Here is a 15778-nt window from a genome sequence, read left to right on the forward strand (position 1 = left end):
CTTTACACACCTTGCTATAAGGCTCCCGTTTCTACCGTTGTTTGCGGTTGACTGTGCGAATTTCTTTGCGCTGTTTAGTTTCGCTCTAATCAACACTTATCCATGTCATATGAAAGCTCATGATACCTTTTATTGCTTTTCTGACGCACTTAACTAGCTTCGGTACAATTTCATGCAGCGATAATCAAAACACTAACTTCTATGTCAATCAATGCTCGAGTATCACCCAAAAAATCCGCAGGTATGTTCTTGAAAGTAACTTGATTAGCAAAATTGAGTTCACCTAAATTTGAGTACGCTCATTCCATGTGAACTCTGGCTCAGTAATGGAAATGTTGCAAAATGTTGTCACCTATAGCTCTTATCGATTAATCATACGACGATACCCGGGCTAAAGTTATCTTAGTTAACGTGACAAATTTGCTGCACTGCTCAGATCATCGTTCCATTGTGGGAATTCATTCTGAATATAATGAGAATTGCGATAGTTGTGAAAAATGCTTATTATTATCAAGAAAGATTTCCAGTTTTATCGGAATTTGGATAACATATTATGTGTCATTATATCTATAGGTTATGTGTTTGTGAGTTTGTGCGAGTCGTTTGTCGTATTTCGAAAGTTTGATGTTCAGTCGGAATTAAATGGATTGAATTTCTGATTTGTTTCTGGGTTCAAATAATAATAACCCTAGGTTCCCTAGATCGCCCATGTTTCAGTCGGTGTTGAACAGTCATTCGCAAAATTCGGAAATTTTTTCTGGCTACCTGACTACCTTCTGGGTTTCATTGATTCAAGGCTTCAGTCTTTTTCAAGGCTACCTGAATCACTAACAGTCTATTCAAAGAATTATTCTTCGAACTAATCAGTCTGTATTAAGACTACCATAAAATCAGTCTTCATCAAGACTCAACAAAACTAGGAGTCTATTCGAAGACTAATCTAGCCTAGTTAATTTAATTTCAAATTTCATTAATTTCGGTTGCATCCAACCGGAAAGGCAACAAGCCTAAGGCTAAAAGTAATTCAATACGGAATAAATCACAATCCGTTATTCAACATTTTTCTAATGACACCCACGATCTTATAGAATCTGAATGTACAAATAAAAGACAACGGACGGACTTCCCATCCGTTGATTCTATGCCGTCTAACAATATTTACGAGATTCTTCCTGAATCCGATTGTAGCGACATAGAAAATTTTTTTTTCGAAAATTACCCAAAATGGACGCTTGTTTTTCTGGGAAGAAACATCAATCTATGCCACCAGTGACGGTGATGATTTCCGACTTCAAAGCATTCCGTACTGAGCTTTCTACTTTTCTCCCGGAAGTAAAAGTCTCATTTCAAATCGGACGAAGAGGAGAATGTCGAGTCTTGGTTGATGGATTGGAAGATTACGAACGTCTTATCCGATATTTGTCCAAGAAACTTTTATTCATATGATATAAAATCAGACAGACCCTTCAAGGCTGACATGAAAAGTTTATCGAATGATCAAAGTACTGATGAAATCAAAAATGAATTAAAAGAATTGCTTGGTTTCGCCCCTTCCCAAGTAATACTTATGAAAAAAGAGCGAATGATACTTCTAAACCACGCTCTGGAATTTCCCATGAACTTTACCTAATACACTTCAATCGAGGTGATGTAAACAATCTGAAAACTTTAGAAAAAGTACGTTTCATTTCCCACATAAAAATTCATTGGGAACATTATAAACGGCATAATGGTATTGCAAGCTTAACGCAATGTCGTCGTTGCCAAGGCTTCGGCCATGGAACCAAAAATTGTCATATGGATATACGGTGTTTGAATTGTGGTAAATCGCATTCGAAAGACGTTTGTCCAATGAATGAAACCACTGATAAATTTTCATGTTCAAATTGCGATGGAAATCATAAATCCAATTATTTGAAATGTCCTGGAAAAAATTTTTAAACGCTCAGAACAAGACAGAAAAACAAATTTATATTTTTCGAAATTGGTACTACCCTCTTAACAAAAATTAAGGTGCCACTTTCAAAAGAAGCGTTATATAATCTTGTAAAACTTCTTCGAAGACACTTTAGCTCTTGAAAATCAGTGAAAGTCAGTACAGACTTTTGACCGTCTTTTTCCAGTTTTGGACCACTGTGCGTCGCAACACTGCTTTTGCGCAGGACGAGAAAAATCTTTCTTCCTCGAACAAGAAATATACAAATTTTCGAACCCACATGCTCACGCGTTAAGAGCCTCACCGGAAGTATTGAACATACTTTTACTAGATAGCACGCTTTGATTAGTTTTTTTTTATTGGTTTATTTAACCCCGGTTTTAACCAATTGGTCATTCGCCGGGGGGATGATTTGATTAATAAAATACATTCAATTTTGATTATCTAATCTTGTAATTGCTGCTACATGTGGTCTGTTTTAGTCTGTCCCTCCTTCGTTGGATTAGTGCGTGTTGTGGTATCCTGGGTTCTCGCTTCAGCTAGGCCGCGGAAAACATCCCCTCACCAGTTGGTAAGGCAGATGGCCCGTGGCTATATTCGGTGGAACAAGTCAGCATCCTTTAAATAGGCTATTAGCCTCTCTTCGACTGCCGAGTCGTTATAAAGTATCTCTCGGATAGATAGCGGGAGTTGGTGCTGTTGCCTTAGGTTGTGCAGCTCGATACAGTTAACTAGAAAATGTTCCACTGTATATCTTGTGTTACATGTTATACATTTAGGTGAGGGGGAGCCGGAGAAAAGGTAGTCGTGGGTTGCTCTGGTGTGTCCGGTCCTCAACCGGGATAGTACTCGTTGCTCCTGGCGATTGTCTCGATCGGTCCATCGCTCAGGAGAGCCTTTGATTTTTTGAGTGTGTCCCTGTTGGCTTCTCCAGCACGAGGTGAAATGATCTATGACACATGTAGTGAGGTGCCGGATCATATCGGCTGCTGGTACTTTCTTGGTCAGTGCACTCCTAGATTTCCGACCTAAATTGGCCAGTCGGTCAGCATCCTCATTGCCGGCAATCCCGCAGTTGCCGGGTATCCAGCAGAGGGTGGTTTTTTTTTGTCACAGCAATCACTGATTACCTGGATGTACGGGTGTCGGGATTTTCCTGTAGCTAGCGCAGTTAGTACGGATAAAGAGTCCGTCAGAATTAGCGTTGGTTGACCCATTGGAATTTTTGTGATGGCGTAGAAAATTGCTGCAGCTTCGGCGGTGAAGACTGAGCATGTCGGTGGCATGTGAAGTGCAAATTCAGCTTCGAGGCCGCTGATTCCTATTCCCACCCGATCGTTTGCTCGTGATCCATCTGTGAATATACGCGCGTGTTTGGGGTAAAAGTTGTGGATCAGTTGGTGGTAGTTAACTTTGGCAATGTTTGGGTCTGATCGGGCTTTTGTTGATTTGGATAGTCTAGTATCGATGTCTGGGGTATTTTGGTACCACTCTAATTTCCGAACAGAGCGCATTCTCGCTAGGGGGGGCATATTCGAGCCCGTAAAGGATCGGTAGATCTCCTTTGCTATTCGCGATAAAGTACACTGTCCACCAGAAGTCTTCTCTAGGAAACCAATTATGCGTTTGTAGAGCGTAATTGCGGAAAACCACCGGAAAGGTGGAAGTCCGGCCTCTACACAGGCGGCATTTGCCGGAGTACTCGGAAGTAGATTTGAAACTATGCGCACTCCGCGGTTATACAGAGGGGACAAAACAGTTTCCATACCACTCTTGTTTAAGCAGGTGATTTCGCTACCGTAAAATATGCGGCTGTTGATTATGGAATTGTTAATCTTCAGTGCAGTTTGACGGTTCCATCTGGGATGACGATTGCTGATGGTACGCACAAGGCGTAGGCGACTTTCACAGTCCTTTTTTATGTTTTGAAAGTGGGGGATGAATGTAAGATGACGATCCAGTGTGACACCTAGGACTTTTGGCTGGCGACGGAAAGGGATGTTTGTACCATCTAGTTGGACTGGGTTTCCTTCTGCTCGGTGATTGTTGTGGCAGCAATGGGAGGTACTACATTTTTGTGCTGAGATGTTGAAACCTGTAGCTTTGGCCCATTGACTGATAGCTTTGATTGCAGTCTATAGCGACCCTTACACGAGTCATTAAAAATGTCATTACTGAATTATTAATGAACGTGTAATGGTGCAGTAATGACGAGATTTCTAACAAATTTGAAATACATCATTACTTAGTTACATTAAAAATGACATTTTTAATGCTCGTGTAAGGGCCGCTTATAATCTACGTCTTATTCGTTTGGCGCTCTTGCCAGAGACGACAATTATAATGTCATCAGCATATGCGAAAACGTATATCCCTTTCGGCAATACATTAAACATTGAATTCATGGCCACTATAAACAGTGTGGCTGCTAGCACTGAGCCTTGTGGGACGCCATTCAGTTCCTGAAAGGTTTGCGATTGGCTGCCTCCTATTCCTACTTTGAAATATCGGTCGTTTAGGTAGTCTTGAATGAATCTACCAAAATTTCCTGTTATCCCCCACTGACGGAGTTGTCTCAGGACGCCTTCCCGCCACACCGTATTGTATGCCTTAGCGAGGTCAAGAATGGCAAAATCAACGTGTAAACCGTCTTCGATGGCTTGTTTTTTTTCCAAAGGATGCTAGGTGAATCCCAGTACCTATGCCCTGGCGAAAGGCAAATTGTCGTTCGTCGAGCAATTGTTTTTCTTCCAGGTGTGCGGTTAGCCTACGATTGATCATTCTTTCCTATGTTTTTCCTATGCAGGGCTTTGATGAAGTACTAAATCTGACGATAGTGAGGCAAAATGCTTTCCCATCTCGTTGGCTATTGAGAGTGGATCATTGGTGAGGTTGCCATTTATTTCTAGTGTAAAACCCGAAGATCTCCTTTTCCCATTGAGAGCGTTTACTCTGCGCCAGAGCTCGGTGGTAGTTGAATCAGGTGATATTCCATCCAGGAAATCGTTCCAGCTGTTTCTTTTTGCTTCAGCGATTATTTTACGGGCTCTGTTGCGGGCATTGCGGAATTCAGCAGCTCGTCTCTCGCTCTTCGGGGATCGGTTAATGGTGTTTTTTGAAGTAGGCGAAGGGTTTTTCGTCGGTCTTTAACGGCCGCATTCACTGTGGGGTTCCACCAGTGAATCGCACGCTTCGGTGGGTTACCATTTGTGCGCGGTATGCATTGTTTGGCTGCTGTGTTGATAATGTTGCAAAGTTCTTCCGGAGAGTAGGTAGAGTTGGTTTTTATTAAAGTAGCAACATGTTCCTGATATTTCTCCCAGTCTGCCAGATGATGCAGTCATCTAGGGCGGCGGGATGTGTCTGGTGGGGTCCAGTCATAGCTCAGTGTTATCGGATGATGATCACTGTTCCCGACATCATTGAGCACCGTCCATCCGCAGGAATTTGCGATGGTACTAGAGACAATGGTTAGATCTGAAACGAATTTAGATGTACCACGCATGAATGTTGTGTTTCCGTCATTAAGAACGACGGCGTCGTTTTCCTCCATGAAATTGGCGATTTCTATTCCCCTAGCGCTGTTCTTTTTTGATCCCCACAGGTGGTGATGTGCGTTAAAGTCCCCGAGTAGTACGAAAGAGCCTTGGATTTGATTCACAATGTGTTGTAGTTCTTTTCCGATGTTTCTGGTCTTGTTCGGGAGATAGATGGAAACAATGGTAATTTTTGCTGGCTGGTTTATTGTTCTGGCTACTGCAAGAGGTCTGTATCGAGTGAGAGTGTTGAGGAAGAAATATCGGTGCGGATACCGATGCCGACTGTTTGGTAAATATTGTTTCCCTGCTTTCCTTCCCATGAATAACAGGACCCGAACCATGGGATCAGGTTTGTGTCGTATTTTATGTGAGTTTCTTGCAGTGCCAAGCATATGGGTTTGTACTGGTTTATAAGTATTTGAACGTCGCCTAAATTGTTTCGAAGACCATTAGTATTCCACTGCAGTGCTAAAATACATCGGTCATCCGGTGTCTGGTCGTTTGTGGAGGACTCCTCATCGGCCGCTGATCCCTCCGAAACTGGTACCGATTCGGTGTCTTTACGATATATTTCTACTACTCTGTCTGATTCGTCGTAGTGGTAGTAGTCGTTGGTTTCTGGTAGAAAGGTAGGAACAGTATGTTGTTCTATGTGGATGGATCGACGTAGTGGACTTGCGTGTGTGCCAGTTTGGCACTCTGCGTGTCCTGCCGTCTGGGGTTCATCGGGTTGTTCTGGAATTTCCCAGGGAAAGAGCTGGTCGGAGTGATGATTTTCGTTGTTGTTGGTCGAGGTTAGTGTCTCCCTGCTGCTGCAGGGGTGTTGGTCGAAATATGCCTCTTCGTTGGGAACTTTTTCTTGTTTCGTTTGTTCCATCTGAAAGTTTTGTGCTGGGCAGTGTGTTGTTTTTTGGTGTCTATCGGGTGACGTAGTTTGATAGCTGTTTTCGTGGTGTTGGTTTTAGGGAGTATTATATAGTACTCGTTTTATTATTCTTCGTCGAAAAAGTTGGTTGTTGAGTTGTACTTTATAGCCGATTTTGTTTTCCTTGAACAACATGAGTCAGTAATGTCGGAGGTGGCACTGCTTGGAAGAGGGCTACGGGATTTGCTGTAAGTTCTCCTGTCTTGGATTTTTGCTCGCCCGCGTTCGGGAATGCTGTTTTCAGGTTGCGAAAATGGAAGTTCGTATGAGATAACGGTTTCGGTTGGTTTTTTGGCCGTTGTGACAACAGCATTATTTTGTCTGTTCGGGTGTTTGTTGGTGAAGTCCGTAAAGACTTTGCGAAGTGCTGCCAGTTCTCCCAGGATTTCGTTGTTTTGTTGCTTAGCTTCGGCTAACTCTTCTTTCAATTTTTGTATTTCAATGTTTTTGGCGTTCATTTCTTTCGATTCTTTCTCCGAAATTTGCTTCAACTTCCTCGCGGAGGGTGCTAATAATACGGTCGCGACCAGTGTTGGTGATTGCTGAAAATTTGACAGAAGCTGCTCGATTTTTATCTATATTGTATACAACATTTTCAATCCGGTAGAAGGTGCTACAAGAATTCGAGTCTCTCAATGCATGAACCACGAGAGAATTTTTCTACATTTCTTCGCTCCACTTTATACTCTGAGTATTTCATGGCCCTTAAAAAAATTCAGTCTGACAATGATCGCCGCTGTGTGGAATTTACCAAGAGAGAATCGCAAGTTGACAATTATCGCAGGAAATCGAATCGATGATTCGACTTGATGATTCTCATACTAGGTTGCAATATTTAAAAACGCTTGTGTGGAGCATTCACATACATTTTCATAGACACAAATTATACAAAGGTTATATGCACATAGTTAGAATAAGCGGCAATAGTAAAATGATTCTATCGCAATTATCCACAGCCCATACAGAATCGGATCGCGAAACGAGAATAAGCGACCGTTTGTTGCTTCAGAGAGAATCCCCACAGCAGCGTGCTAGCCGTTGATTCTCAGAGGGTTCACCGAGAGGAATTCGCTCTCGCACTAGTGTCTATTCTATGTTAAATGTACCATGCCGGTTTTTTGTTGTTGCGATGATTTCCGATTCTCTTTGATGGCACTGATTCAATCGTGGAAGAGTTGCGAGTGAGCTTTCTTTGATTCGATAAAAGCCATCCTTGGTCGCGACTGTCCGAGTTTGGTGTTAGGTTTGTTTTAAGTGTATTCGCGTATGATGTCTCTTTGCGTTCGCTGTTGACAATGGCGCGGGCTTCTCCGAAGGAGATGTTCATGTCGGTTTTGACCTTAATGACAGCTTCTTCCTTTAGGTATACAGGACATTCCTTGTACCTCGCCGGGTGATCTGCGTTACAGTTTATACATTTACTGGGCTGCTGACACGGTATTTCGCGAGATACTTGATGGTTGTTTCCGCAGTTGAGGCAGACTTCTTGCTGGGAACATGATTTGCTGCTATGGCCGAATTTGCCGCATTTGTAACACTGCATCGGTCTGGAGTAGTATTTTCTTACGGTGACTCTTACGAGGCCAATATAGATCTTCTTTGGTCGGTAAGACCCCGAGAAAGACAGTATAAGCAGTGGTGTATTGGTTGGAACTCCGTTGATCATTTTTGTTATTCTGTGGATGTCAATAACATTTTGTTGCTTGAGCTCGTTTAGGAGCGCTTCGGTGGACATGTTCATGGTGTCGATATCGTAGATTATTCCTTGTACTCGGTTCAGTATTGAGTGTGGTATAATTTCAATTGGAATACCGTTTTCGAGTTGCTTTAGATTGATGAGGATCTGGTAGACTTTTTTAAATGTTGTGCGTAGTATGTACCGTGTGCCACGTGCTTCCTTCGATGCTGTAAGTACTTTGGTAGGGTCCATTCCGAGAATATTTTGGAAAGATCTGAGAAAGATGAAAGGGTTGGTGGGTAGACTGCAGGGATTTCCATCCGAATCACTGGTTGCGTACATTAACAGTGTTTGCTTGTCAATGCTATCGCTGGAGCACATGAAAGCCGGTAATAAGTGGCTTGGGCCGGGCGTTGTACCTCCACCGGGGGTGGAGACGGAGACGCCATTATCGATGGTGTCGATGACACCGAAAGCTTTTTGTTCCTCACTGCACTAGTCAACTTCGTCGGTGTGTTGGTTCAATTGATTTTAGAAGTAGTTATACCGGGTAACGAGACGCGAGTGCTCTCGCGTCGGACGAAACCCGAAAGGGTGAGCTTTGTACGAAGATGAGCTTTGAGCGAAACCGAGTGCCGAAAAGAAACGTTTGAATGCGTCCGGAGGGTGTAGGCCGAGCACGTTTGACCTTGGTAGAAACGTGGAGCAGTTACGAAAAGACGTCCGAATGCGACGAGAACAAAAGTTCGACTGCTTTTATTAGTTATAATAATAGTAAAATGAGTCAAAAAAAGTTTTGTTTTGTTTTAATTCCATTTTATTACCCTCGTTTTTTAATCATTAGTTTTGGGAAGTTTTTATTAACTAAAACTCCAAACATATTTCCAAACTCGTGTGAAAGGCCGTGAATGGATTGAAATTTAATTTGATTTTCTCCAGGAAAATGACCTTAAAACTAAAATCAAAGTTTAATCAAGAAACATTCATATTGAAATATTTTTTTCGGGGTTTCTAAACATTTCGAAAGTGATTTTTTATGATTGCTGGATTGCTCATGAACGTGTCGAAGCAAAAGTTTCATTGTCATGTTTAACAAAAACCAGTTAATCCGTTACACATTAGCGGAAGACAAGTTACTTATGTTGCTCGCAATTATTCTACTGCCCGAAGAGGCATCAAACGGAGGTGAAGACGATTCCATCCTCAATGCCGCTAAACGTTTTTCAATCTCTTTGTCAAAGTCGTTCAGCTGGGACATCGATGGTTGACCTCCGGCAGCTACTGTAGGTGGTTTTGGTTGTTGTGTGTCTTTCGAGTTTGGTACTGGCGGAACATTGTTTTCAGCCAGCTTCATGTCGATAAGATCGGATAGTTCCTGTTCTAGTTCCAACTCATCAACATCTGTATTTTGTGCTATTCCTATCATTGCCTGCATTTCGTCCTGTTGATCCATAATCTGAAAGTTATGAATTGTTTTATTTAAATATAACATAAACATTGAAATAAGTCTTACTTCTTTCATTTCAGCCAAGGTGTCATCCACATTATCCAAAGTGATACCAGAATTAGCAAAGGCATTCTTCAAAGCATTTGAACCCAGTTTGTATGCTTCAAGTACGTTTCGATCACTCTGCGAATCATGGATTCTAGAGAGCATAGTTTGAACATTTTCCAGTACATTCATTTTCTTTTCTAGATTCTTCTCAATTAGGTGTTTCTTTTTCAAGTTTGATTTAGCAAGTTGCTTCTTGCCGTCTCGTATATTTGTTTTTACTTGTTCCATAGCTTCAGCAATGTCTCGGTCCAACTTGTCCACCACTTTCAATAAATCATGTTCAGTTTGTTCAAGATTGTATATCGACCTTTCGATGTCGGTAATTGATTGAACCTTCGCACCTGGAACTGCAAATTTAAGTAACCATTCCTTAGAATCATCACCCGATGTTCTATCGATGTAGACGCACTGTTTCTGTACCATATGGTGCAGAACTAGATTGATGCCATCGACGCTAATTCCAGAGTCTTTGATCAGATCCATAAAATCTTTCATCGGAAGAAGAATGTTATATTTGTTTTGTCGCATCAATAAGTTCTCTAGTGATTCCGATTGTTTCTTGAAGAAATAAAAATATTATTATTACATATGCCCATAAAATGTGTATGCTTACTTTAACAATCTCAATACACACAAACTCGTTACTTTCATCATAAGAGGTCCCAATTAATTTATCTTTGATCATACCAAAACCCCACCCGATTGGTTTTCTAATCAATGCGTCAACAGCCCAGTTAGTCCAACTGTTCTGGGATTCCATCCGAAATTGTTCGCGGTCTTGCAACTGTTTTTCTCGTACCATATCATCGAAAACGTCCTGCAAGCAATAAGGGCTGGTTCCTTTTCGTTTGAACACCTTTTTGAGTTCGCTGATCGACACTACCCCAGAGCCTTTGTGATCGCAGTATCTGTGTATCATCTCTTTCCAAAACTTCATTTTTGAATCGTAATTTTCCGGGTTAACAGATCGAACGCGAAATTCAGCAAGCAGCACTCCCATTCGGGAATCGTCGCGCCAGGCGTCCGGGTAAAACGATTCCTCTAGGACATACATGGGCTGAGAAGTTTGCCCGACAGATTTTCGAGACATTCAAGCGGAATACTGTGATAACTTCAATTCTTAATCCATAAACCAAAAAAGTCGTTATATGTTTCGCAAACGTCTATGTTTTTTAGAGTTTTTGTTTTGATTCCTTTCTATCGGTACCCTCTCAGCAGGCCGTTCAATTTTGTTGGTTTGTTGAACGACATATTGCACGAAATATTCGTTCAATTTGCTGGAACGGTTTGTTGTTGTTTTTTCTCTTGCAAAAATAGTGTGAAAATTAAGTGTTACCTTTACATAGAAAGAAAATTTGTTGTTATTCTACGTGAAGTAGAAGTATTGTGTAGGTATGTATTGTTAGTTTAAACAAATAAGTGGAAAAAACTTCAGGAATTCTGTAGTAAAACTAGTCCAACGGGGCTCCAACTTCTCATGTTAAAAATGGCTCAACAATGGACCTCTGTCTGCCGGGTTTGTTGAACGAAAAAAATGGCATTCGGTTCAACGGTCTGTTTCAAAATCGGCAAACGAAGGTCCCGTGTTGGCCTCCCGTTGAACGATTGATTGGACTTTCATTGGACCAATGATCCAACGTATTGGACCAATGAAGGACCACCGTTGAACGTTTTTTTCTAAGTGGGTATGAATGGCTTAGGTATGAATCAGACGATACAGCATACAGCAGTCTGTGTCAACGGCAGAGCTGCCAACTATATTTTTTTCAAAATCTGTATATGGCGGAAAAATTAATCTGTATTAGGTTTTTTGCCGTCACTGCTAACCTAAATCGGATGAACACATTTTGACAGTTCAGCCGACGACACGACCTGCCACTCGCTTTTAAAACTGTATCGTAAATCGAGCTATCCCTCAGTAACTGGTAATGTCAAAATGGAATCGCTTGAAAAAATGTTGGAACTGGCAACACAAGTTGGTAAATTATTGATTTTGAAAAACAGTTACCAGTAGCCTTGGTAACCACAAAAGAAATGTAAACAAAAACAAGAGATTCTCACTTAAAACGAAACCACTGAGTGTAGTTGGCCCGCTGGCAGGTATTAAATTTATTCTTTCAGAGATCTGCCATAGCTGCATAATCTGCCATAGCGATTGTGTCGTATGCCGCTTTGAAGTCAATGGCGCGTTGTACACACTTAAATTGGATTACCGACCTCTGCTGTTCAAATCTCGGTAGGTGACTTTATCGGTAAAATTCACGTTTTATCACTGCGGTACCTTGAGGTACTGCTGTCAACAAATGTTCATTTGTGCTGATATATCAGTAGAAAGGAAATATTCGGTAGTTCGGCTGTTCAAAACTCGTCAAAAGAGGCAAAAATTACCGAACGAAATTAAGTGTGTATTCTCGACACTTTTGGAGTACTTGTCTCATAACGAATATGTAATTCGTAGTGGCGTACCGTATTGGCAACGCAAATTATTCACTACTAAAAATTTGATTTTGGTTGTTTAAGGCAATAAAAAACTTCACGTGTGTTATCTTCAGGGGGAATATATTCATTTAACTAAGCAAAAAAACTAAAACTAGTCCACTAGCCGATTGAATGTAGATTTTTTGATAACTCGCTCCAGGCGACTTGTAACTTCACTAGTAATGATACTAACCGAATAATCATAATCCATAATAATTTCTTGGTGTGAGGGCAGTTTTGAACGCCGTTAATAAGGCGTCGACTTGCACTATAAGGAATTGTATAAATGTTTCCCCAGCTTCATACGATGCCAACTCTTCCTCAGCGAGGTTGTGATTGTGATTAATAAATTGGTCAACCCACGGATGCAAACGAGGTTTAAACAAATTTTTCACGTTCCTGTTCAACGTCACTAGTTTGTAATCGCCCTTGCTGGATTGAACTTTGAAGTGCCGATTGGGCTAGATCTATGTAACAGGTAGGGTAACCAGATTTCAAAGGTGATTTCAAAGCATTTATGAAGTCTAGTTCCAAGTAACTAGCAACGTTATTAACAACAGCACATACTCCGTCTAGCGATTGCGTTCCACGTTCCAGGTCGAATGCACTTCCCAATAATGAAAAATACATCATCCAACATGCTGCCCCGTTTCAATGCTGTACAAAATTATCGCTTTCAGGACGCTTTCTTCCATGAAATAACGCTGTAAAAGTAAAATATGTCCCAAGAATTTCCTGCATTTGCGTTCTCAATCGGGACTTTTCAATCAACTCATTTAAAGTTATTAGCTTCACTTTCTAAGTATTTGGTTCCAGAGATCTTTTTTCGAGATCGAACTAAAACACAAAGCGATTAGAAATTCATTTATACGAATTAGAATATCATTTACACTTACCAAGCATCGGCGTTTGACAAACTTTATTGTGCATGCAGATAAAAATCGAAAGCGACGTCTCTCTCGCCTGATTATGCTGCTCCAGCGAAGTTCACTGTGCACCAATGGTATGTAGACTGTCATGCGATATATTAATCATTCATAATTGTACGAAAATTCACTCCCTTGTAACGTTCAGTGTCAAACCCATTGGTTCTCAAACATACATTATCAACTTTAAGCGCATTCAGAAAGTAATATTCCATCGTTATGTGCTTCGATAGTGGAGGCAAGACAATGTATTCATTTATGTTGAAGCACGTGGTCGACGACACGACCTGCCACTCGTCTATCAAAACTGTATCGTAAATTTAACTACCCCTCAGTAACTGGAAATGTCAAATCGAAAACGCTAGTGAATTTTTTTAAACTGGCAGCACAAGTTGATATATTTATTGATTTTGAATAACAGTCACCATAACCTTGGTTACTGCATATCGAAGGCAAGATGAATGTAAACAAAATAAATTTCAGATCGGTTTTTATATTACGGAACATTTTAATGGATTTACCTGACTCGAGCGGAATGTAAAAAATGAGGAGTATGAGTTATGTCTTTTATAAAGCCAAGTTCAAAATTCAGCTCTTGACTTGAAACCGTTGTGTGAGAAGAAAGACATGGAAATGACCGACAACGAGCTGAGCGAGGCTAGTGCTCTGCGGTACCTGTATAACGTACAGTAAAATGATTTCTTTGTGGAATTCCACTAGTAATCCTCGAATAGTGGCCAACAAGGTGAAATACTGTTTCCACTTCTGCGCAATCAACCGACACAAAACAATTTTGACACCGGTATATTACACCGAATCCTACTGCCCAGAAAAGCTAGCAGTTGAAGTGTACGGATGAATCGCTGGAAGCAGATCATTGTCCTCGTTCGTTGGTTTCATCCTTAGTTTCGATTAAATTCCGAAAATCGAGTTCATTTAAATGCATTTCTGCTTAATTCGAACAAAGTTTAACACTAATAGAACAATTCCACCGCTTTCAAAACATGTTTATTTGTTTTGGAATTCCTTGGTAACTAGTCCATAGCAACTTAAACAGTGTTGCTCGAGAAGATTATTTTTATCATTTACAAGGGGTCGCTAGATTTGTGGTAACTGGCGGTGAATCGTTAGCGAACAGTTTTAATGCTGATTTTTCTTCGAAGTGCCTGGTCGTGTCGTCGACGTGGTTCATAAACAAGACAACAAAATATGTATAAAGTAACATGATTCTATCAGTTGATGTATAGGAAACGGCAGTTCAACTGACGTCGCTCGGCAACGTCGCTGCGCTGGACTGTCCAGCGAATTGCAGATTAGTCCTGCAGCGACAATATATACAATTCAGCCCTCGAATGAATTATCGTTATTTTTTGCAGTTTTTTGTAAGATTTTTATAACCATGAAATGTGGAATTATTCCACAACTGTTTCAAACTGTTTGTTTATTTATTCTGGTGCTCCTTGGTAACTAGTTCATAGCAACTTAAACAATGTTGCTCGAATAGTTAGTTTTTGTCATTTTCAAGGGGTCGCTATATTTATGGTAACTGGTGGTAAATCGCTCACGAACACTTTTTATTCCGATTTTTCTTCGGAGTGTCTGGTCGACGACACGACCAGGCACTCCGAAGAAAAACTGACAAGGAAATTGTCCGTTAACGATTCACCGCCAGTTACCGCAAATATAGCGACCCCTTGATAATGATGAAAATAACCTTTTCGAGCAACACTGTTTAAGTTTTCCAGGATCTAGTTACCAAGGATCCCCAGAGTAAATTAACAAACAATTTTAAACGCAAAAGATACGAGAAAGCATTTTTCACAGATTTTGTTAAAAAATAGTATAAAATATCTGCGTGTATTTCAAGAATAGAATCAGTGACTTCTACATGAAAATTTAATGAAGGGTAACTTTCCATTGTATGCAATTCAAATGCTAACCAGTCAACATGTTCTAGTTTCAGGCTTCCCAAAGACGGGAGTTGCAAATGGGTTTGTAAGAAACACAATTCATTGTCAAGAAATAAAAATAATGCATTTATCGTGAGTTTTTCAATGTTCTGACGATTACGATGTAGGATACGGCTACAAAAATCAAACAAGAGAATGAAAAAGTTGGTAGTAGCTCAATTTGTTTGAAGTTGTCAAACAATCTACTTTATAATTCTTGTTGATTTTTTCATTAAATGGCCTTAACAATAAGTAACAATTTCTTTTGTTTGCTGTCTTTTATTTCAATTACTTAACCATTTCCATGTTTTGTATCATCGTACGTAGGATGCCCGATCATTTAGACTACTAAGTACTTGCCGAACTTAAGAGTTTTACTCACGAGCAAAGCCTCAGCTAATGTTCCCAGTTTGACTACGTTAACGCACAAAATTTGCTTCTTTTGCCCGTTCTACTCGATAATCAGCTGGCATGACTCGTGATCGATCACGGTATTTCGAGTGAGGCATTTCCGCATAGTTTTTTTTTGCTTTTCTCGACAAACGAGATTCATACCGAAGAATTTGATCTACAATGAAGTGTAAAATTGAGTTGAGTAAAATGTTCATTCAAAGCTAGTACTTGCGAACATGCCATTTTCTACCGCTCGTTCTTGCACTATGTACATCTTGTCGAACAGCTGCTCTATGCTCTACAGTTTCTGCTTTTCAGGGGGTGCTAAACGAAACCAAGTGTCAAGCAGATCCTAGGGATAATGTAACCAACCGTCCGTATTTCTTTCGGCTCGCAGAA

The 15778-nt window shown here is 40.6% G+C and overlaps 2 protein-coding genes across 2 annotated transcripts in view; both read right to left on the reverse strand.

Annotated features, from left to right (window-relative positions):
* LOC131438384 (toll-like receptor 6) overlaps positions 1 to 779 on the reverse strand; it is a 29035-nt gene extending 28256 nt beyond the window's left edge. Inside the window, exon 1 of the mRNA XM_058608389.1 lies at positions 11 to 779. The gene's annotated coding sequence lies outside the window, so the exon portion shown is untranslated. The remainder of the gene's footprint in view (positions 1 to 10) is intronic.
* Positions 780 to 8897: 8118 nt separating this feature from the next.
* On the reverse strand, positions 8898 to 11314 carry LOC131438389 (charged multivesicular body protein 7). The gene is made up of 3 exons (XM_058608401.1): positions 10247 to 11314; positions 9592 to 10191; positions 8898 to 9534 (listed from the first exon to the last, which is right to left on the reverse strand). The coding sequence occupies exons 1-3, from the start codon at positions 10721 to 10723 to the stop codon at positions 9190 to 9192; spliced, it is 1422 nt and encodes a 473-aa protein (XP_058464384.1). The 5' UTR covers positions 10724 to 11314; the 3' UTR covers positions 8898 to 9189.
* Positions 11315 to 15778: the final 4464 nt, after the last annotated feature.

Source organism: Malaya genurostris, chromosome 3 (genome assembly GCF_030247185.1).
Source record: "Malaya genurostris strain Urasoe2022 chromosome 3, Malgen_1.1, whole genome shotgun sequence".
In the NCBI taxonomy this organism is placed as follows: domain Eukaryota; kingdom Metazoa; phylum Arthropoda; class Insecta; order Diptera; family Culicidae; genus Malaya; species Malaya genurostris.

Excerpts from the sequence above, each read along its gene's own strand:
- LOC131438389 (XM_058608401.1), bottom strand. The coding sequence starts at position 10,723 with ATGTCTCGAAAATCTGTCGGGCAAACTTCTCAGCCCATGTATGTCCTA. Across the intron at positions 10,192-10,246 it reads TGTGTATTGAGATTGTTAAA|AAACAATCGGAATCACTAGA; the intron begins GTAAGCATACAC and ends TATTTCTTCAAG. Across the intron at positions 9,535-9,591 it reads CCTTGGCTGAAATGAAAGAA|ATTATGGATCAACAGGACGA; the intron begins GTAAGACTTATT and ends CATAACTTTCAG.